Genomic DNA, 21471 nt, shown 5'->3' on the forward strand with positions numbered 1-21471 from the left:
ACTTTATGCTCAGGTAAACTTTTCCAGTGCCCAGAGGACCCTTTTACTGTTGCCTCCGTTCTCACCCACCACAGCAGCAATCTGGGACTGCCTCTCTGGTACACCAATGGTTGGAGGAAAGAGAGTTGAGCGAATATGTTCGGAAAGTATCACCGAATTTGAATTTGCCATATTCGTGAAATTTTGGTACCCTATTCGTGCCAAATTTATGTTTGTCAATCAGTTCCGAACATATTCGCTCAACTCTATAGTCTCGTTGACTCCAATGATGTTCGGCGGATATTGAAAATACAATATTCGCTGGCGATCGTAATGAGAACCAAATTTTGCAAAATTTGCTCAACTCTAGTAGCAAGCAAAGATTTTTTTTACTTCAGTGTTAGGAGGTAGAAAGCAGAGCCGCGGGCAACTGCCCCGTTTTCTCCCCTTCAGGGACTGGTCAGGAAGATCTCAGAAACGCGCCGCCTCAGCGCCCAGAACACTATTCGTGATGATTTCCCCTCTAGTCTCTGTGTGCCGTCCAAGTCTTCTTCTCATGCCCATAACAGCTGCTATTCTACAAGGCAATCATAGTAAGAGGCGTCATTATGTTCTGCCATTATAGTAAAAGCAGCAATTACCGATGCAGGTCACAGACTGCGTGTTCCAGACACGATACAAAAATGCAGCCACTTTATCAACGAGAATAAGAGATTGAAGAATGTTCTTAGCTCAACTGTAGGAGAAAAGAGCAGTTGCCATGTGCTCAGGGACAAAAATGAACTTTAACTAAACTCCACAGCACTTTCCATCAGACTTCAGTGCAAACTTTACCAATCGTGCGCTGGATCCGGCGTTTTCAACTCCACTCACATGCACAACTAATCAGTTGGTCACCAACGTTTATTCCAATATGAAAGCGGCTTTCGGATGCGATTGGACACATAGCCATAAAAATGACAACTGATAAGACCATGGAAATATAACGGTAGCCAATGAGGCCGGGAGCTTTGCTGCTCAGCAAACACTTTTTTAAGAACAAGTATTGCCGTGGTCTCTGAACCCTGCAATCTGAGGGGATTAAATACCACTTCACCCACATCATAATGGGTCAGCAATGATGACGAGGGTCCCGGTAGCCAATACTGAAGATGGGTCAATATCTTTAGCTTGCAGAAGTGGAAACAGAAAAAAATGCATTTTTCTCTGGTCATAAATGGAGAAAATGATTGTAAAATAAAATCTAAATAGATTCAATTAACAAATCGTATAAAATACTTTATTGGGACATAGCAAATAAATAAACCATCAGTAAATAATGAAAAGTATTATCCAGAAGCCTCATACCACACATCCTTGATATCATTATTAAAAAAAATTCCTCTCCTGCACCTTGTGCCCCGATTTGAAGTAGTGCCCAGCCCTCGTACTCATATTCTATAAGAATATAACATATGGGTCCCTTTCTGCACTGGGTCCCAGGGGCAGGAAAACAATAGAGGAAACCCATGATAAGTAGGGGGCAAGTTCTCTGTTTCCTATAAGCCTGCATAGAGACCACCTACATAAAAAGAGAGCTCCATAAGCAAACACAGGGTTATGGGATTACGTACAGGGCCAAAATTGTCAGGTTCCCCTTTCCTTTCAGGTGTAGTGTACCATCAGGGGATCTTATTGTGATTTTTGGGTTCCCGTGTGCACACCCCTGTGGATTACAAGACATAGAAGCCAGTAAAGATCAGACCTCATAAGACTCCCTGAGAGAGGCACAGATGTCAGCACTGTGCAGCATACAGAGCTCCGTGTGTCATGAAGCTAAACTCACTTATGTACAATCATCCTCCGTCACTGTGTAGCAAGGCTCCGAATGCAGGATTTACTATAGCACCAAATGTCAGCCATCATTGGAGGGCAGCTTGGTCTGCAACAGGGAGGTGCCTGGCCCCCAGACCTATGACTGGCACATACTCTCAATGACTGGTAGGAGAGGGCCAGCACCTTATAGGTTCCCTTATTACTACTGGCACTTTGTATAACATTAAAAAACTATAGTCCATCTCTAGTCTTTACATGGAGGGAGGTTGCTGTATATGGACAGTGGACTCCACAGTTCAGTATGTCCTTGATCATGCAAGGTGGTGACCTTGGGATCAGTAAGGATATGAAGAGACAGAGATGAAGATGATGAAAACGCTCTGATACCGTAACCCCTGCTGCTCGCTGTGAGATGCCGCCTGTACTTTTATTCGGTAAATCCCTGAAGTGTCCAGAGAGTGTAAGGTGTAGATGACACCATGACCTCCATCATCACGAAGCGCAAAGGGGCTGCCTGAATCTTGCTCCACCGAAGTGAATGTTGTTTGGTTTTGGTGAACACCTCTTTCAGAAAAGGCGCTGAGGCGAACAACATCTTGATTTGGAGGTATCCCAAAAGGCAGAGTCAGCAGCTTGTACTGCAAAGTATAGGGGCCACCTGAACTGCAGTCTGTTAGACACCGGCGATAACATGTCCTAAGGAAGGAGGGAACAATGCAATTATTTGTGCAGTCACTGAGTACATACATTACATTACTTATCCTGTACTGATCCTAAGTTATATCATGTATTACACTCCAGAGCTGCACTCACTATTCTGTTGGTGCAGTCACTGTGTACATACATTACATTACTTATCCTGTACTGATCCTAAGTTATATCATGTATTACACTCCAGAGCTGCACTCACCATTCTGTTGGTGCAGTCACTGTGTACATACATTACATTACTGATCCTGAGTTATATCCTGTATTATACCCCAGAGCTGCACTCACTATTCTGCTGTGCAGTCACTGTGTACATTACATTACTTATCCTGTACTGATCCTGAGTTACATCCTGTATTATATTCCAGAGCTGCACTCACTATTCTGCTGGTGCAATCACTGTGTAGATACATTACATAACTGATCCTGAGTTACATCCTGTATTATACCCCAGAGCTGCACTCACTATTCTGCTGTGCAGTCACTGTGTACATACATTACATTACTGATCATGAGTTACGTCCTGTATTATACCCCAGAGCTGCACTCACTATTCTGCTGGTGCAGTCACTGTGTACATACATTACATTACTTATCCTGTACTGATCCTGAGTTACATCCTGTATTATACTCCAGAGCTGCACTCACTATTCTGCTGGTGGAGTCACTGTGTAGAAACATTGCTTATCCTGTACTGATCCTGAGTTACCTCCTCTATTATACTCCAGAGCTGCACTCAGTATTCTGCTGGTGCAGTCACTGTGTACGTTTATAACATTACTGATCTTGATCTTTTAAGTATATTATACTGTACTTCAGAGCTAAAATCCTCATTCTGCCATCTATTAAGGGTGTCTTCCCACAAGCTCACCAACTGTTTCCAATAACACCAGATCAGATTAATTTTTAACTTGATATAAAGATGACATTTCCCAGAAATCACATTACCAGAGCAAATTCTGTGCATACACTGAACATGCAGGGAATGCTGGGAGATTTCAGTTCTGAAGCCTGCACAATTATTAATGCAGCTCTGGGCTTTTATAGCCTATTGTTTCATATAAATGACTACACATTCTAGGCTCTAAATCATAAATAGGAATAGACATATCTGCAGGGTTTCGCGAGCAGGGCTCCTGCACGATGTATGAGGATTGTATGTGGCTCTTACCCTGGGCTGGGGCCCTTGGTGTAGGATGCAGGGCAGGGGGTGTCCAGACACTGGTAGCCTCCTCTGGTGTTGAAGCACATCTGGTTGGCTCCGCAGTTGATTCTCTGCTCGGAACATTCATCTATATCTGGAGGGAGAAGCAAAGATCATAAAATAGTATATACACGCTACCTTCATTAACTCTATGTTCTCCTGAAACTCTCTGTTCTCCTGAAATGCTCCATCCATTATGGAATTTGCAGTGTATGACCTTTCACGATTACCTCTCTTCTCCTGAAATGCTTTGTGTTGCTGGATACCCTGCTCCCCCATCTCTTAATCTTATGATCCTATATATATCCTGCTATACTCTGTGCTAGACCACTTTTCTGTAATATACAGCAATGTTTCTGGGCAAACCCAGGATTTTGGCTTCCAGGGGGGGGGGGGGCATTTACCTTGGCAGTTCCTGTTGTTGGGCAACAGCCGGTACCCTGACGGACACAGACACTGGTAGCTGCCCTCTGTGTTTCTGCATTCATGCTGGCAGGGACTGCGCTGACGGCATTCATCTACATCTGTAAGAAGGGAACAGAGCATGACTCCTAACCTGTGACCCACGTCAATCATTATTTGCTCACAGCTCATATATGGCGGTACATCTCCCAGTTTACCTGTACAAGCCCCATTCCTGCGGACGTATCCTGGTGGGCACCGGCCTGGGCTGTTTTGGCCGATCAGGTTGCCATTTTGGCTGTAGGACAGCCAGGTGTACACGTTGTTCCCATGAATACGTCCATTGGTGACTGGCCGCTCATATTGGGCTTCCGTGAGACCAATGGCAGAACTATTGCTGAGTCGCTCCAGTCCTGCACATGAGCGCCCATCCCCCAGAAGCTGTTTGCCGGGTGGGCACAGGCATTTGTAGCTGCCGGCGAGGTTTTGGCATTGGTATGCACAGGGTCTGGGCACCTGCTGGCATTCATTAACATCTGTGTGCAAAGAAAAGTGAATATTTCATTTTCTTACATTCTCCAAAACCACAAGCCCCAAAAATCCTAAATCCCCCTGAAGTCCTAGTCATAACTACACCTACCTAGACAAGGCCTCCCAACACCCTGGGTCCTGTACCCCCGAGGACACGTACAGCGGTATCCACCCACGGTGTTCTCACACAGCTGGTTGTAGCGACACATGTGGGACCCATCGCGACATTCATCTACATCTGAGGAAGTAAAGGAGAATTTAAGATTATTGCCGATGGTGGACGTATCATTGGGGATATGTCAAAAGCAAAAGAAAAGTCAAAGATGCTATAGGATTTTTACAGGATGAAAAGGGTGAAGTGGGCAAAAATGATGTTGAGAAGGCCAAACTTTTAAATTCCTACTTTACATCTGTTTTCTGTCAGAAACTAAATGTAACATTAACTGGTCTTCAAGGTGCCATCGAAGGAATAAAAGAATCCACAGTATCCATAAACAGAGAGATGGTGAGGGAACACTTAGCTAACATAAATTAATTCTAGTCTTCAGGTCCAGATGAATTTCATCCTAGGGTACTGAAGAAGCTAGCAGAGGAAATGATTGAACCACTTCCCATAATCTTTGAAAATTCTTGGAGAACAGGAGAAGTTCCAGAAGATTGGAGAAGAGCAAATGTTGCCCCTATCTTCAAAAGAGGAAAGAAGATGGAGCCAGAAAATTACAGGCCTGTGAGCCTTACTTCTATATCAGGAAAGATCTTTGAACAAATTATTAAACAGCATGTATGCAAGCACTTGAATAAGAATACAGTAATTAACCAGAGCCAGCATGGGTTTGTAGCAAACAAGTCATGCCCGAATAATCTAATTTCCTTCTATGATGGAATCACTGACTGGGTGGATCAGGAAAATGCAGTAGATATAGTATATCTTGACTTCAGCAAAGCATTTGATGAAGTATCTCATACTATCATTATTGAAAAAAAATGAAGAGCAGGGAGGGGGAGAAAACCAACCATAAAGTCCCATATACACGGATTCAGTGAAATATAAATATATTTTATTGAATCAGGGGACAACAAATGAACACAAACCAATGTTATGAATACAAAATTCCAAATTTAAAAATTATTAAAAACAGGGCCGCACACCCAGAGATAGAAAAGTCCATTATCAACAATGAGCAAATAGAATTATATGTATAGTAGTTAATGGTAGATCTATATGCGTACAACTACATCAATGGTAGTATCACTCAACCTGTCTAATATACAGTATATGGTATATACTGTATGTAATAATGTTATATGAGACAGTATAAGTATATATAAAGTGCTAGTGCAGAAATTGTTGTAGCAGGTATTGGTATATCAATCAAAAATACAGTGCCTTGCGAAAGTATTCGGCCCCTTGGAACTTTTCAACCTTTTCCCACATATCATGCTTCAAGCATAAAGAAACCAGATGTAAATGTTTGGTGAAGAATCAACAACAAGTGGGACACAATTGTGAAGTTGAACAAAATTTATTGGTTGTTTTAAATTTTTGTGGAAATTCAAAAACTGAAAAGTGGGGCGTGCAATATTTTTCGGCCCCTTTAACTTAACACTTTGGTGTGCCACCCTTTGCTGCAATTACAGCTGAAAGTCGCTTGGGGTATGTCTCTATCAGTTTTGTACATCGAGAGACTGAAATTCTTGCCCATTCTTCCTTGGCAAACAGCTCGAGCTCAGTGAGGTTTGATGGAGATCGTTTGTGAACAGCAGTTTTCAGCTCTTTCCACAGATTCTCGATTGGATTCAGGTCTGGACTTTGACTTGGCCATTCTAACACCTGGATACGTTTATTTGTAAACCATTCCATTGTAGATTTTGCTTTATGTTTTGGATCATTGTCTTGTTGGAAGACAAATCTCCGTCCCAGTCTCAGGTCTTTTGCAGACTCCAACAGGTTTCTTCAAGAATGGTCCTGTATTTGGCTCCATCCATCTTCCCATCAATTTTAACCATCTCCCTGTGCCTGCTGAAGAAAAGCAAGCCTAAACCATGATGCTGCCACCACCATGTTTGACAGTGGGGATGGTGTGTTCAGGGTGATGAGCTGTGTTGCCTTTATGCCAAACATATAGTTTGGCATTGTTGCCAAAAAGTTCGATTTTGGTTTCATCTGACCAGAGCACCTTCTTCCACATGTTTGGTGTGTCTGCCAGGTGGCTTGTTGCAAACTTTAAATGACACTTTTATGGATATCTTTGAGAAATGGCTTTCTTCTTGCCACTCTTCCATAAAGTTCAGATTTGTGCAGTGTATGAATGATTGTTGTCCTATGGACAGACTGTCCCACCTCAGCTGTAGATCTCTGCAGTCCATCCAGAGTGATCATAGGCCTCTTGGCTGAATCTCTGATCAGTCTTCTCCTTGTGTGAGATGAAAGTTTAGAGGGACGGCCGGGTCTTGGGAGATTTGCAGTGGTATGATACTCCTTCCATTTCAATATGATCGCTTGCACAGTGCTCCTTGGGATGTTGAAAGTTTTGGAAATCATTTTGCATCCAAACCCGGCTTTAAACTTCTCCACAACAGTATCACGGACCTGCCTGTTGTGTTCCTTGGTCTTCATGATGCTCTCTGTGCTTCAAACAGAACCCTGAGACGATCACAGAGCAGGTGCATTTATATGGAGACTTGATTACACACAAGTGGATTATATTTATCATAATTAGTCATTTAGGACAACATTGGATCATTCAGAGATCCACCATGAACTTCTGGAGTGAGTTTGCTGCACTGAAAGTAAAGGGGCCGAATAATATTGCACGCCCCACTTTTCAGTTTTTGAATTTCCACAAAAATGTAAAATAACCAATAAATTTCGTTCAACTTCACAATTGTGTCCCACTTGTTGTTGATTCTTCACCAAAAATGTACATTTGATATCTTTATGTTTGAAGCATGATATGTGGGAAAAGGTTGAAAAGTTCCAGGGGGCCGAATACTTTCACAAGGCACTGTAGATGCTAATGCTTAGTACCATAATACTGGAAAGTGACATACATGTATAGTACTAGTAAATAGAAATAGTAATGCTAGCACATAGCGAGCACATAATTAGCAGCTGTCCAGCAAAAATAGCCCATCATGTTAGGCTAGGTTCACATTGCGTTTAACGGATCCGTTAGAGCATGCTTTAACGCAGATGTCATTTTTTACATCATTTGTGACCATGGCGCTAACGTATGCGCTAACGCATGGTAGCAGTTCGTTACCATGCGCTACCGTGCATTAGCCCATACAGGTCTATGCTGTGCGTTAGACCCGACGCACCCTCGGACGCTGCAGACCGCGTTCGAGGGTGTGTCATGAAGTAACGCATGCCGATTTTGGCATGCGTTAGGATGCACTACTGTTATTGCGGGCAATGGCGGCGTTAACGCATCCATTTCATAGCGCTAGTGCCGCTATGTAACGGATACCGTCAGCGTATTGCCAGCAACGCAATGTGAACCCAGCCTTATTCATCAGTTGCTACCAAGTTAATTTAGGACTAGTAATGGAAAGCAGACTTACAATGGAAAACAAAGCTTGACAAATTAACTTGGTAATAACTGATGAATAACATGATGGGCTATGTTTGCTGGGCAGCTGCTAATTATGTGCTAGCATTACTATTTGTACAATACCAATTGGAAGAGTGTTTGAAGTGGGGGACCATAAGGTTCTGTCCTGGACCCAGTGTTGGTCAACATTTTTATAAATGATCTAGATAAGGGAACTGAAGGTAAACTAATCAAATTTGAATATGATGCAAAACTAGGAGGAATAGCTAACACTAGAGGAGAAAGAGAAAGGATTCAGAAGGATCTAGAGAATTTTTGCTTTCTTTGCCTTTTTTCAGAGAATATGAATGAAAACACCAAAACTTTTTCTCCATCCATTTCTTGTCATACTACTGTGTTTTCTCTTTTTAAATCATAAAGACAATCCAAAATATACAACTGACCCTGATCAAAAGTTCACATACCCTGGTGATTTGAGCTTGATAACAAGTACAGAAATAGACACAAATGGGTTTCAATGGCTACTAAAGGTAACATCCTCACCTGTGACCTGTTTGCTTATAATGTGTGTGTGTGTGTGTGTGTGTGTGTGTGTGTGTGTGTGTGTGTGTGTGTGTGTGTGTGTAAAAGATGAGCGAGTTTCTGGGATCCAGACAGACTCTTGCATCTTTCATCCAGCCACTGATGTTTCTGGATTGTGAGTCATGGGGGAAGCAAAAGAATTGTCAAGGAATTTACAGGAAAAGGTAGCTGAACTGTATAAAACAGAAATAGGATACAAAAAGATATCCAAGGAATTGATAATGCCAGACAGCAGCGTTCAAACTGTGATTAACAAATGGAAAATCAGGTGCTCTGTAAAAACAAGTAAACACATTCAGGTAGACCAACAAAAATGTCGTCCACAACTGCCAGGAAAATTGTTGGGGATGCAAAGAAAACCCCACAAACAACATCAGCTGAAATACTGGACTCTCTGAAAACTAGCGGTGTGGCCGTTAAAGATGCACAATTAGGAGGCACTTGAAAAAAAAATGGTCTGCATGATTGAGTCGCCAGAAGAAAGCCATTACTGCACAAATGCCACAAAGTATCTCACCTAGAATACGCAAAACAGCCCAGACAAGCCTCAAAACTTCTGGAACAAGGTCATTTAGAGTGATGAGGCCAAAATTGCACTTTTGGCCACAACCATAAACATTACATTTGGAGAGAGGTCAACAAGGCCTATGATGAAAGGAACACCATTCCTATTGTAAAACATGGAGGTGGATCGCTGATCTTTTGAGGATGTGTGGGCTACAAAGGCACAGGAAACTTGTTCAAAGTTGAAGGAAAGATGAATGAAGCATGTTTTCAGCAAAAACTGGAGGAAAATTTGCAATCATCAGCCCAGAAGCTGTGCATGGGACGTACTTGGACGTTCCAACATGACAACGATCCAAAACACAAGGCCAAGTTGAGCTGTCATTGGCTACAGCAGAACAAAATGAAGGTTCTGGAGTGGCCATCTCGGTTTTCTGATCGCAATATCATTGAGTCACTCTGAGGCGATCTCAAGCTCGCAGTTCATGCTAGACAGCCCAGGAATTTACAGGAACTGGAGGCTTTTTGCCAAGATGAGTGAGCAGCTTTACCATCTGCGAAAATAAAGAACCACATCCATAGCTACCACAAAAGACTTCAAGCTGTCATTGATGTTAGAGGGGCAATACACGGTATTAAGAAATGGGGTATATGAACATTTGATCAAGGTTCTTTGGGTGTTTTGGGTGATCATTATGATTTAAAAAGAGAAAACACAATAGTTTGAGAATAAATGGCTTCACCCAACCACTAACCATGAATGGAGAAAAAGTTCTGGTGTTATCATTCATATTCTCTGAAAAAAGGCTAAGAAAGCAAAAATTCTGCTGGGGTATGTAAACTTTTGAGCACAACTGTATATTCAGCCATGGGGCCCTCTAGCAAAACAGACTGAAACTAATATGTGATAAACCTGGGTTTCCTGTGGTCACCATCAGGGAGAGCTCCCATAACGCTGGATGTATATATACAGTGTATTATATATATATATATATATATATATATATATATATACAGCTCTGGCAAAAATTAAGAGACCACTGCACAGTTTTATAAAAATGAGCTTCTCTACATGTCTGACAGCCATTCCATTCCAGTGTCAGTTGAGTCCCAACCAGCGTACACCTCATCCTACTTAATGTGCTTCTGATTAGGTGATCACCTGAACCAAATCTTAATTAACGGAGGAAAGTATAAAAAAAAACCTCCTGTGGTATTCACAATCCTCTTGCAATATGACAAGCTGGATGGCAAAACAGGTGCTAGTGATATCCCAAAAGTAATAGGAATTAAAAAATAACTTTTAATCATGCCAAAGCAGTTGAAAAGAAAAGTCTTGAGTGAGGAAAAGAAGGGCTCACTTCTGGCTTTACTAGCAGAGGGATGCAGTGAGCGTCAAGTTGTCTCTATCCTTAAAATTTCTAAGATGACAGTCCATTACAACAAGGTCAAGCAGCAGACATTGGGGACAACAAAGCTACAGAGCGGCAGAGGGCGAAAAAAGCTTTTCATCAACGAGAAGCAAAGGAGAGCCAGGCTGAAGTTTGCCAAAGACCATAAGGATTAGACCATAGAGGACTGGAGAAAGGTAATCTTCTCTGATGAGTCTAATTTTCAGCTTTGCCCAACACCTGGTCGTCTAATGGTTAGATGGAGACCTGGAGAGGCGTACAAGCCACAGTGTCTTGCACCCACTGTGAAATTTGGTGGAGGATCGGTGATAATCTGGGGATACTTCAGCAAGGCTGGAATTGGGCAGGTTAATCTTTGTGAAGGACGTATGAATCAGGCCGCATACAAGGTTATCCTGGAAAAACAGTTGATTCCTTCTGCTCAGGCAATGTTCCGCAACTCTGAGGACTGGTTTTTCCAGCAGGACAATGCGCCATGCCACACAGCTAGGTCAATCAATGTGTGGATGAAGGATCACCACATCAAATCCCTGTCATGGCCAGCCCAATCTCCAGACCTGAACCCCATTGAAAACCTCTGGAATGTAATCAAGAGGAAGATGGATAGTCACCGGCCATCAAACTAAGAAGAACTGCTTACATTTTTGCACCAGGGGTGGCATAAGGTCACCCAAAAGCAGTGTGAAAGACTGGTGGAAAGCATGCCAAGACGCATGAAAACTGTGATTAAAAATCATAGTTATTCCACAAAATATTGATTTCTGAACTCTTCCTGAGTTAAAACATTAGTATTGTTGTTTCTAAATGATTATGAACTTGTTTTCTTAGCATTATTTGAGGTCTGCAAGCACTGCATTTTTTGTTATTTTTATTATTTCTCGTTTTCTGAAAATAAATACAAAATTTAATGCTTGGAAATTCGAAGACATGTTGTCAGTAGTTTATAACAAATAATAATAAAAGAGCAATTTACATTTTACTCAAAAACATACCTATAAAGAGAAAAATCAGACAAACTGAAAATTTTGCAGTGGGCTTCTAATTTTTGCCTGAGCAGTATATAAGTACCGTATGTAGTGAGCTCCCTCTAGTGGTAACTGCAGGTAGTCTCTAGCATTATGTCATGGATTATGCAGTTGCAATCATAATTACCCACCACCTTCATTGTACACAAATTAGTTTTTTTTACCAAAATTTACAAACTTTCTGCTGTTTGCAGTAAACCTATAAAACAAGAAAAATGGAAATTGCTGAGCATAATATAACAAGCTGTGTAAAAATTAAATTAAAATACAAACAGTGCTGCAGGAGGAATAAAGAGATGTATACATGCAGAAAAAAAAAGAAATATATTTATATATGTATTATAATGGAATATAAAGGGGCAGGATACAATGTCTCTAAAACGTGCTGAATATGCCGTGCTTACAGGTATACTACAATGAATGCCAGAGAACAGGAAAAAATATGTTGCTGTCCCGGTACTAATTAGGTTGGGATCCGTGCAGTGCGGTGAAACAGTTGGTGCACTGCGCTGGTCTTATTGGAGGGTGAAAAATATAGTTGGATCTGTATGGTGCAATAGAACAATAAATGTGCTGCCCCAATGATATAGTGAGCCGGTGTCACTGATGTGAAATGGTGAAGCTGGCAATGGTGGTAGGCAGCGTCGCCGATTCCGCAGATTGTTGGTCTGTATATCAGGATCATAGCGGGGGATCGGTGACACTGCCTGCCACCATTGCCAGCGCTAGTTTCACCATTTCACAAAAGTGATACTGGCTCGCAATATTTTAACCCATTTACCAACGGAAGTGCAGCATATTTTTGCCTGTTCTCTGTAGTTCATTGTGGTATACCAGAAAGCACTGCATATTCAGCACCTATTACAGACATTGTATCCCTCCCCTTTATATTCAATTATAGCACAACATTAACACGGCAATTACATATATATTTCTGTAGTGTACATCTCTTTATTCCTCCTGCAGCGCAATTTGTATTTCAATTTAATTTTTACACACGTTTATTCCCAGGTAACAGGAGGCAGTTGATAATCAAACTACTGTAGGCAGCTGGGCAGATACGGAGTTCTAAGCGCCAGTGCAATCTCCCTTTAGATAATATAGCAAGCAGTTTCTCCAAATTCCCCCCCAAAAAATCACAATGTTACCAACTCCCTCAGTATTGGGATTATTCTCCCATTCATGACCAACATCTTTAGTACTTACTGCCCCTCTGGCTGTTATAACCTGCTGCCCCTCTGGCTGTTAGACCCTGCTGCAGATGGGATACATTTCCAGACACCGGCTTTTGGCAGTTTTCCTGAGGAATCTCAGCCCGTTCCTCATGGGTGATGGCAACCAGGTAATTAATATTACCGGATCTGCAGCCGCCTCCTTCTTCACATCCCACCAAAGAATTTCCATGGGGTTCAGGTCAGGTGACTGAGGGTCGCTCCAGAATCTGCCAGGACTTCTTCTAACACCGAGCCTTTGTATACTATGAGGTGCTGGGATCATTGTTCTGATAGGAGGTCCTCAGAATAAAAGCTTCCTGCTTTTTTTATGATTTTTTTATACTTATTTCAATCCATCTTGTCATGCAGGGTGTTTTAACCTTTATTCTTCCTCCTTCCCACCATTGATCAATAAGCCTTTAAAGTTACAGTTTTGTTTCCTTGCTGCCCAGAACAGAATCCAAGAACCTCTGTGGTTATATATGTGCTTTGAGCAAATTTGAGGCAACTTTTCTTTTGCCTTTGGGACAGTAGAAGTGACATCTTGGGAGTTTGGACACGGAAGACAACAGTGTTTAGTGCTGGCCTCCTCAGGAATCCAGTGGCAGCTGGTGAGAGCCTCCACTTCCTGCCCATCAAAAAGGGCAGCTGGTCATAACAGCCAGAAGGACAGTAGGTCACAACAGCCAGAGGAGCAGCAGGTCACAACAGCCAGGGGTGCTTTACTACACTGGTCATGCGCGTGTCATTATAAGTGGCATTTTTGTGTTGAATTTGAAGAAATCACTTACTCTATTAGTTGCTCAGATAATTATATTGTTCTTGTTTCATTGGTATATTACAAACAGAAAGATTGTAAATTTTACCAATAAACCAAATTTACATTGGGGGGAGATAATTATTTTTTCCAGCTGTAGCTGATTTATGCCCCAGTTGATCTGGTCTCCATGGTCCACAGAGAGTACATGTATTAGTTTTCTCCTCTCACCATTACAGGCTCCAGATTCGGCTCGTGTGGTCCCCGTTGGACAGCTGTCGATACACTGGTAACTGCCCACGGTGTTCTTACATTGTTGCTGAGATTGGCAGACTCCTCGTAGACACTCATTGATATCTGACAGCAAAGACAACATCACATAAGATCACAGAGGCCATGCCGTCCCATAATAATCATCTTTCATCCATTAGCACCACTCTGCATCAGGTGATTCAGAATAAAAATTAAAATGGTGTTCCAGTTTTATATAAATAATCAATGTGAAATGGAACCAGAACCATGAGGCTGAAAACCAGTCTGACTTGATTGTACTCACAGTTGAGGGATTGTTACAGTTGCACCCAGTCCAGTCAATCCTCTGTGATCTGACACATTGAAACAAACCCTCAGGACAGGAGAGATTTCTGCTGCTGATGTGTTTACATCACAGAGATTTGTAGCAAACCCTCAGCTTTGAGAAGAGGCCAGTCATCAGTGGGGATAGAAACAAGTGTTGCTATTCCCTAACAGCAAGACATTTTGTTTGCATGAAACCAGAAAACTTGGTGTGGGAACCCGTGATCCCCCTCACCTAAACACCGGGTGCCCTTCAGCTCAAAGCCGGGGTCACAGGCACAGTGGTACGAGCCAATCGTATTCAAGCACCTCTGCTGGCATGGAGATGATTGGATGCACTCGTCCACATCTAGAAGAAATAATAAAAGTACAGACCAATCAGACATGATGGTCCCTCAGCGCCAGGCGTAGCGCCATCGTCATTTCTGCCCCCCTCTAACTTAGAAAGTTGCAAAATGTCAACCCGCCATCTCTCATTGAATCTAAGACATTTTGCAGTTAAATCCCTTTGCATGATCAACATTTCTACTTGCTGTCAGTGAACAGGAACATTCTTCTTTACATCACAAGACTAAGAAATAAATCTAATTGTCACACAAGCACAGGGCTCATTACAAGAGAGAGCTCTGATGCTGCAATGTCCTCGGCTGCTGGGTCAATAGGATGGCATCCGCCTAGTGATGTAATCCATTAATAATTCCATTCACTGACAGCAAGTTCCTAACCATCGGAATATTGACAATTCTGCACAAAGAAGAACTATATGATTTCTTCCACTTTCCATACTATTCTCATTTAAGTCCGATCTCGCCCCTTTCATGGCTGGTTCATACCCTCACAAGATGACCCTTCAGCATTAGGTCGAAAGCCAGGTCCGCAGCGCAGAAGACAGCGGTGTGATCCGGGTGTGTTGATACATTCCTGGCCGGAGGGGCATTGGTGACTTCTTAGTCTACATTCATCCAGATCTGGAAGTAAAAAAAAAGTTGTGCAAAATGAAGAAAAACATCAGATACAAGAAGATCATTTTATAATACCTCCCCCCAATAGATTTTGTCTGAGTTCCTTTCCATACATGAGATCTCTGCTTGCTGTTAGTGAATAACACTCATCCAGCGGGAGTTAAGCCTACATTACAATGTATACATGTGCAGACAGGAAGCTTCTATTCACTGACAACAAGCAGAGATTATTAGGCTCCTATCATGGGCCAGCCATATGTGGTCTCCAGTAGATGTATATCTCCCCACCTCGGCAGTTGCGGGTATCCGGTGCCAGAGTGTAACCCGCGGGGCAGGAGCAGGAGAAGCTTCCCAGAGTATTCTGGCAGATGTGAGAGCATGGCCGGCGGAGGTCACACTCATCTATGTCTGGGAGAGAGGGCACAGCATTAATATGGCCTCAGATTAGTCCAGATGATGGGTACAGGTTGTAGGACAACACCCATCATCTCTGTATATAAAGCTCTTACCAGTACAGTAGGAGTCTCCGGACAGTACAAAGCCGGCAGGACACGCTCCACCATTCAGTCCTGGAAGATGAGAACACAAGGGGTGAGCTGCGAATATTAAGTCATACTGACTCCATTTTACTTACATGGATACATATAAAGATGACTAGAATGAAAACTGCCATTCTTTACACTGCAGGTGCATTTAAATGAGAAATTATGTGGAAGAGAAAAAAAGGTTTGTAACAAAAAGTAAAGTCTGCGTCTCATTAACCTCCTTGAAGTGAAGCTGTGAGCTGAAACTGCAGTTCTTCCAGTTCAGGAATATATGAGGATTGGAGGGAGCTAACGTGGAGCCTCTGGACGTTCTTTATCTGGCGGCCCAGGGGTGAGTTGTACTCCACCGTGTGGTTACAGCGGAGGGAGAGAACACTGCCGTCCTTGGTGTAGGTTGGTGAAGCCCAGGCATTGATCTGTCCCGCGCCTGTTTGCACATAGGTCTCCGTGAACTCCTAAGGTACAGACCGACATACGGAGGTCAGGAGACCATCCTAAATATACAGCACAGGCCCAGATCATGCTTTTTTTCTCCCGCCAGCCCACGGTCTTGAGTTTATGGCATCGCCATTACCTGAAGGACGATGTCAGAAGAGGCGATAGACTCCGGTATAAATCCATTAATCACTATATCAAACCACAGGGTCCCGTCAGAGTCCAGCCCTCGAGCAATGTGCGTGATCCGGAGCTGTTCACCTGAAGCACAAGATGAAATTATCTCATGATTGATGCCAGGGGAAGACTTAAAGGGATTTTCTGTATGTTAAAGCTCTGTGTAGGGAAAGAACGCCCCCATAAAGACGGGTTCCAATGGAGGCTGAGGTCTTACCTGTCCCAAACTCCACCTGAGACTCTTTCTTGAAAACTCCTTTCGTGAGGCTGAAACCATTAATGGTGCCATCATAGGGGAATGCGGCAGACCAATATAGGGGGGCAATCATGGAAACCAGCACTTTCATCAGGGGTCCTGGACGGTAACATATAACATATTACTGTCTTTGTGGAAATAAGGCAAATATCTGGATGAGCAGCATTATGTCTGCAGCTCAGTAGGTTTGTACATAGTGGTGGCTGCACTCACCTATGGAAGGAGGGATGTTCTCAATGCTGCTGCTGATTGTGGTGACTCGGGCATGTGGGTTCTCCGTCATGTTGGCGCTGAGTGACGAGAGTCCAAAGTCCTGATCGTTAACGATGCCAATTAGACTGGCGCGAACCCGAGAGGCAACAGCTGAGAAAGGGAAGAGCAGTCATTGACTGGAGAAGAGTTTGACATTCTAATTTACTTTGTGTTCATTGTTACAAGAGCTTTGCTTTCTGCCAGCAAATGGAAACTTTCTTGCCTACATCCATAGACATGGTACATCCCTGCAGGTAAACATGAATGTGCGCTCAATGGTAAGAGACAGGAGTGTCCATCTCTCCCTCTGCAGAAACACTGACATATTCAGGTGGCTTCTTGGCTTCTAAGAATCTATTTATTAGGAGAGCGATAATGGAAAATAGGCCTTTTTTCATGGTGGCTGGATCAGTTTCTCTCTTATCTATCTATCCCTAATAATGTCTGTGATACCTCGGCATTGTGGCAGCTGACACGTCACTGTTTCTGTGTCCTTTCCGAAACAGGATTTTCCCCCATTTTGTGGTGGCGGGGAGAAGCAGCATCGGGTACGCTGTCTGGATCCTTCACCACAGGACGCCGAACACTGAGACCAACTGGTCCAACCAGTCCACCCTCCGTCCACTGAGAGGCAAGGAAAGAAACCCCTACATTACAAATCAATCAGGGGCAGGTCAGCAGTGCGTGTCCTCACTGCAGCATGCGGTACCTGGGCAGAGAGGCAGGCTGCAAGCTCTCACATCCACATCTCTCCCCATGCAGGGTCTCCCTCCATTGGCTGGAGGTGGGTTATTGCACATGCGGACTCGCTCTTGTATGCCCTGGCCACAGGTTCTAGTACAAGGACCCCATTCCTGCCATTCGGAGAAGCCGCCATTAACTGGAAGACGACAAAGACTAAGTTCAAATTCTATCACAGATACAGCACTTACTGCTAAAACAATGCCAGCCATGATGTAACCCCACTAGTCAATCGGGGTCTGCTGGTCCCCGGTGGCATTAGTTGTGCAATGGGGGATGCATCATGGTTTCCAGTATAATCAGAGACCACAGGGGCGTGAAGTAACAGAGAGTGACAGGTATAAAAAGCGGGCCAGAACCAATCAGATGCCAATCCGGAGTTAAGACATTAACATATCGTCAAGGCAACCTCCGCAACAGACACTGACGTCTGACGGCCTTAAAGCTGTTAAATATTACCTCAGTATGTCTAATCTCCCCTGTACTCTCCAGAATTTTGTATTGGAGATATTGGATTTTACTTTGACACATAATTTTTTTACTTTTAAGGGGTCCTTCTACCTGCAGCTCTAGGGATCAGCTATGGGGGCCTCCTTTGCGCCCGCCTATGCCAACCTGTTCCTGGGGCTGTGGGAGAGGGGCCTCTCCCTGTCAGATCATGGTTCGTCGATGGACCGCGTTCTCCTTTGGGCGCGGTACATCGATGATATTTTCAGGATCTGGCAGGGTTCTGTGATTCTTCTTCAGGATTTTATGCAATCGTTAAGTAGTAACGATTTAAACATTCGCATTACCTATCATTATGACATCAATAAGGTCGAATTTTTGGATGTCACACTTAAACGCGACGGTAAGGATGTCCTACAAACAGATATATTTAGAAAATCAACTTCTACAAAAACTTTGTTGCATGTCTCCTCTGCACATCCGAGACACGTGATCCAATCCGTACCCACGGGGCAATTTCTGCATCTTCGCAGAATTTGTTCCACTAATGTTGATTTTGAACTTCAAGCAGAGGATCTTAAAAGGAGATTTTATGAACGCAGCTATAGCCGCCGCATGGTTAAACAAGCCTATAATCATGCTAAACATTCTCCACGACATGACTTGCTATATAAATCCGATGTGCGACAAACTGATGACAAAGTAAGGTTTGTCACTGACTATCATCCCCAATCTGCTCGTGTGAGGGATGCTCTTACTAAATCGTGGCCAATACTTAGAGCTGATCCAATTCTTTCAAAATAAATCTGAGAGACCAGCTATCTCTACCAGACGTGCTAAGAATTTACGCGATCTTCTTGTTAGAAGCCATTATATTGGCAATCCCAAACCAACATTTCTGGATAGTGTTGCAGTCCGTAGGGGAGGGTGTACTCCTTGTTGTCGTTGCGTAGCATGTCCTAACATAGAGAGATGTAATACTTTTCATAATGCCGATAGATCTAGGACATATGACATTAGGAAGAGTATTACTAGTAATACTAGTAATGTCATATATTTTGCCTTTTGTCCCTGTGGACTCATCTATGTCGGTTTGACCACGCGTCCCTTTAAGGTTCGCGTAAGGGAACATGTTCTAGGCATCCTAGTAGCAGTCGACCACAAGGATGCATCTTCCCTAAAAACCATCCCGCAGCATTTTTGGCTGTGTCACTCCTGCGATGCCTCCCTTCTCCGAGTTAGGGGCATTGATTGTATTGATGTCACTCTTCGGGGGGGTAGAACGTCGCAGAGTTTGGCCCAGATAGAATCCAGCTGGATCTGGACTCTTAATACACTTCACCCCCACGGATTGAACGAGCATATTAGTTTTGTTCCATTTTTGTGATTCTGTACGGCTATTTCTGAGTCAAATTCTATCTGTGACTATTAGCTTTGTTTTTAATTTCTATTTTTATTTTTATTATTTTTAGGAGTGCTAGTTCCAATCGATTCCATACCTATTTATGGTACCCTATGGAGGTTTATCATCCTGCATTATGACATCTGCATTGATTCATATATTCTGCACGGACGTATTCGGAGTATTGGCCTCATTTAAAATGTTATTCCTGTGTGATCTTTCAATTTTGTCCTTGTACTTTCTGGAGGTTTAACATTTGACAATTATGTTGATATACGGACACATTTTTTGCGGCATGCTAGGTCTATGTGATTTTTTCTTTTTGTTATTGTCATGATCCAAGGTGGATCTGACAAGTAAATGGACAAAGTGAACTTTTTTTCCTTTGGCTTGGTGCCAAAGTGGTGTGATTGGCCCCGGTGGCCATTAGAATTATTACACGTGGTGTTGTTCATTCTAAGTTGCCTCGGTGGTGGTGAGCGGTAGTGCACTTTAGTTTCTTTGGTTTAATGTGCACTTAATTACAAATCAGGTGTTAGGCTCTATAAAAGAGTGCCAGGTGTGTTCAATCACTGTTGGTGATATTGTGAGTTAGTCATTCTCAAGGAAGCCTGGGTGAAAGAAGGAGCTGAATGAGAGTCCTGGGCAGCCCAGCCAGAGGGGTTGAGTCAGCTATGGAGTCTGCATGGAGGGCTGGTGTGGCGTGGTGGAGTCGCAGTTTATGGTGTCAGCAGGAGGTGCTTGCATGGCTTGGTGGAGTGGTGACGATGGTGAGAGTTGCACTCAGCATGCTGGACTTGGTTGCTGAAAACTGGACTCAAGCATGCTGGACTTTTTGGCAGAAGCTGGACTCATCTTTGGGACTCCGTTTACTGGGCAGCTGCAACTGGAGGTGGACTCTGCTCCAAGACTGCACTATGGTGATGGATCCGGTTATGGTGATGGATCCGGGTGGAGGAGAAGATACACGCAGGTGGTGGCTCTGTTGCTAGGAGCGTATGCAACAAAGCAAAGCTAAGTGGTGTTCCCCTGTATTGTCATTTTCCCTTGTGTGTGTTTAGTGCAGTGGTGGGATTAGTTTCTGCACCGACCAATTCCCTAGTGAGGGTTTATGTTATGATGAGTCATCGAAGGAGGAAAAAACAAAATACCAGCTAAGTCCAGAAAAACCAGAGAGGTTGGCAGCTATCGGATTGCAGACCCCTGAACCTATCCACAACAACTAGCAGTAGCCGTGGGGGGTTCCTACGTTGCCCTAGACCCCTCGATCACAGCCAGAGAGCTACATAGCCTAAAGACAGAAAGGGGAAAAACTAAACTGCCCCAGAGCAGACCCCAAAGCAATAGGCATATAATGACGGTGAAGCAAGATGAAAACACTAACACAGATAGAAAGATAGGTTGAGCAAATGATGGGGCCCAAGCTAACTACATAGGACAGGATAGGAAAGCTGCTGTCTGCCATCCGCAAAAACCCTATCAAAATGAGCCAACCGGCTGATAGGAAAAACAGGCCCTGAAGTCGCTAGGCTTCAAAAGACTATATCAGCACTCAGGTATATTCTGAAGACAGAGCAAAGGATCAACAGATAAGAGACAAAAATGGAATTCAGCTCACCCCCGGCCGGGGATGGCAGAAATCCCAAAAAACAAGACAAAACAAAAACAAAACTGAAGAGTACAAAGCAGAGCAGAAAAACTTAGCTTTGAGACGCAGGAATCAGACTGGTCTCCAAGAATCCAGCAGGAAAATCACCAGCCAGGAAGAAGGGCGTCGGCAGCCTTATATCCAGTCCTCAATTCCAGCCACCCAGTTATCATCTAGCTGCCCAGGTGTTTGGTAATCAGTCTCACTACCTTCCTTCACCAGAGGAGGGAGTTCATCAGACCTCAATGATGAAGGGAAAAATGAACTCACAACAGGTTTAGGTGCAGGGCGAGTCAGGGGTTAAGGTACGCGTGTGTCGCCCGGTGCGGAACCGGCATAGGGA

General features: G+C 43.4%; 1 protein-coding gene across 2 annotated transcripts in view; it reads right to left on the reverse strand.

Moving 5' to 3' along the window:
- Nucleotides 1-1236: 1236 nt before the first annotated feature.
- HMCN2 (hemicentin 2) overlaps nt 1237-21471 on the reverse strand; it is a 192247-nt gene continuing 172012 nt past the window's right edge. The window contains exons 75-90 of one of the 2 annotated variants that reach the window (XM_073559477.1): nt 17600-17770; nt 17344-17514; nt 16852-17001; nt 16600-16737; nt 16345-16466; nt 15988-16225; nt 15735-15794; nt 15514-15633; nt 15097-15231; nt 14499-14612; nt 13919-14044; nt 4749-4877; nt 4327-4644; nt 4111-4230; nt 3674-3800; nt 1237-2490 (exon numbers count right to left, since the gene is read on the reverse strand). In XM_073559477.1, coding sequence (XP_073415578.1) covers nt 2130-2490; nt 3674-3800; nt 4111-4230; nt 4327-4644; nt 4749-4877; nt 13919-14044; nt 14499-14612; nt 15097-15231; nt 15514-15633; nt 15735-15794; nt 15988-16225; nt 16345-16466; nt 16600-16737; nt 16852-17001; nt 17344-17514; nt 17600-17770 — 2600 coding nt within the window. In that variant the 3' untranslated portion in view covers nt 1237-2129. The remainder of the gene's footprint in view (nt 2491-3673; nt 3801-4110; nt 4231-4326; nt 4645-4748; nt 4878-13918; nt 14045-14498; nt 14613-15096; nt 15232-15513; nt 15634-15734; nt 15795-15987; nt 16226-16344; nt 16467-16599; nt 16738-16851; nt 17002-17343; nt 17515-17599; nt 17771-21471) is intronic. The other variant, XM_073559478.1, reaches the window with a different exon arrangement.

Source organism: Dendrobates tinctorius, unplaced genomic scaffold, assembly GCF_039654945.1.
Source record: "Dendrobates tinctorius isolate UK_male_01 unplaced genomic scaffold, ASM3965494v1 ptg000013l, whole genome shotgun sequence".
Classification (NCBI taxonomy): Eukaryota; Metazoa; Chordata; class Amphibia; order Anura; family Dendrobatidae; genus Dendrobates; species Dendrobates tinctorius.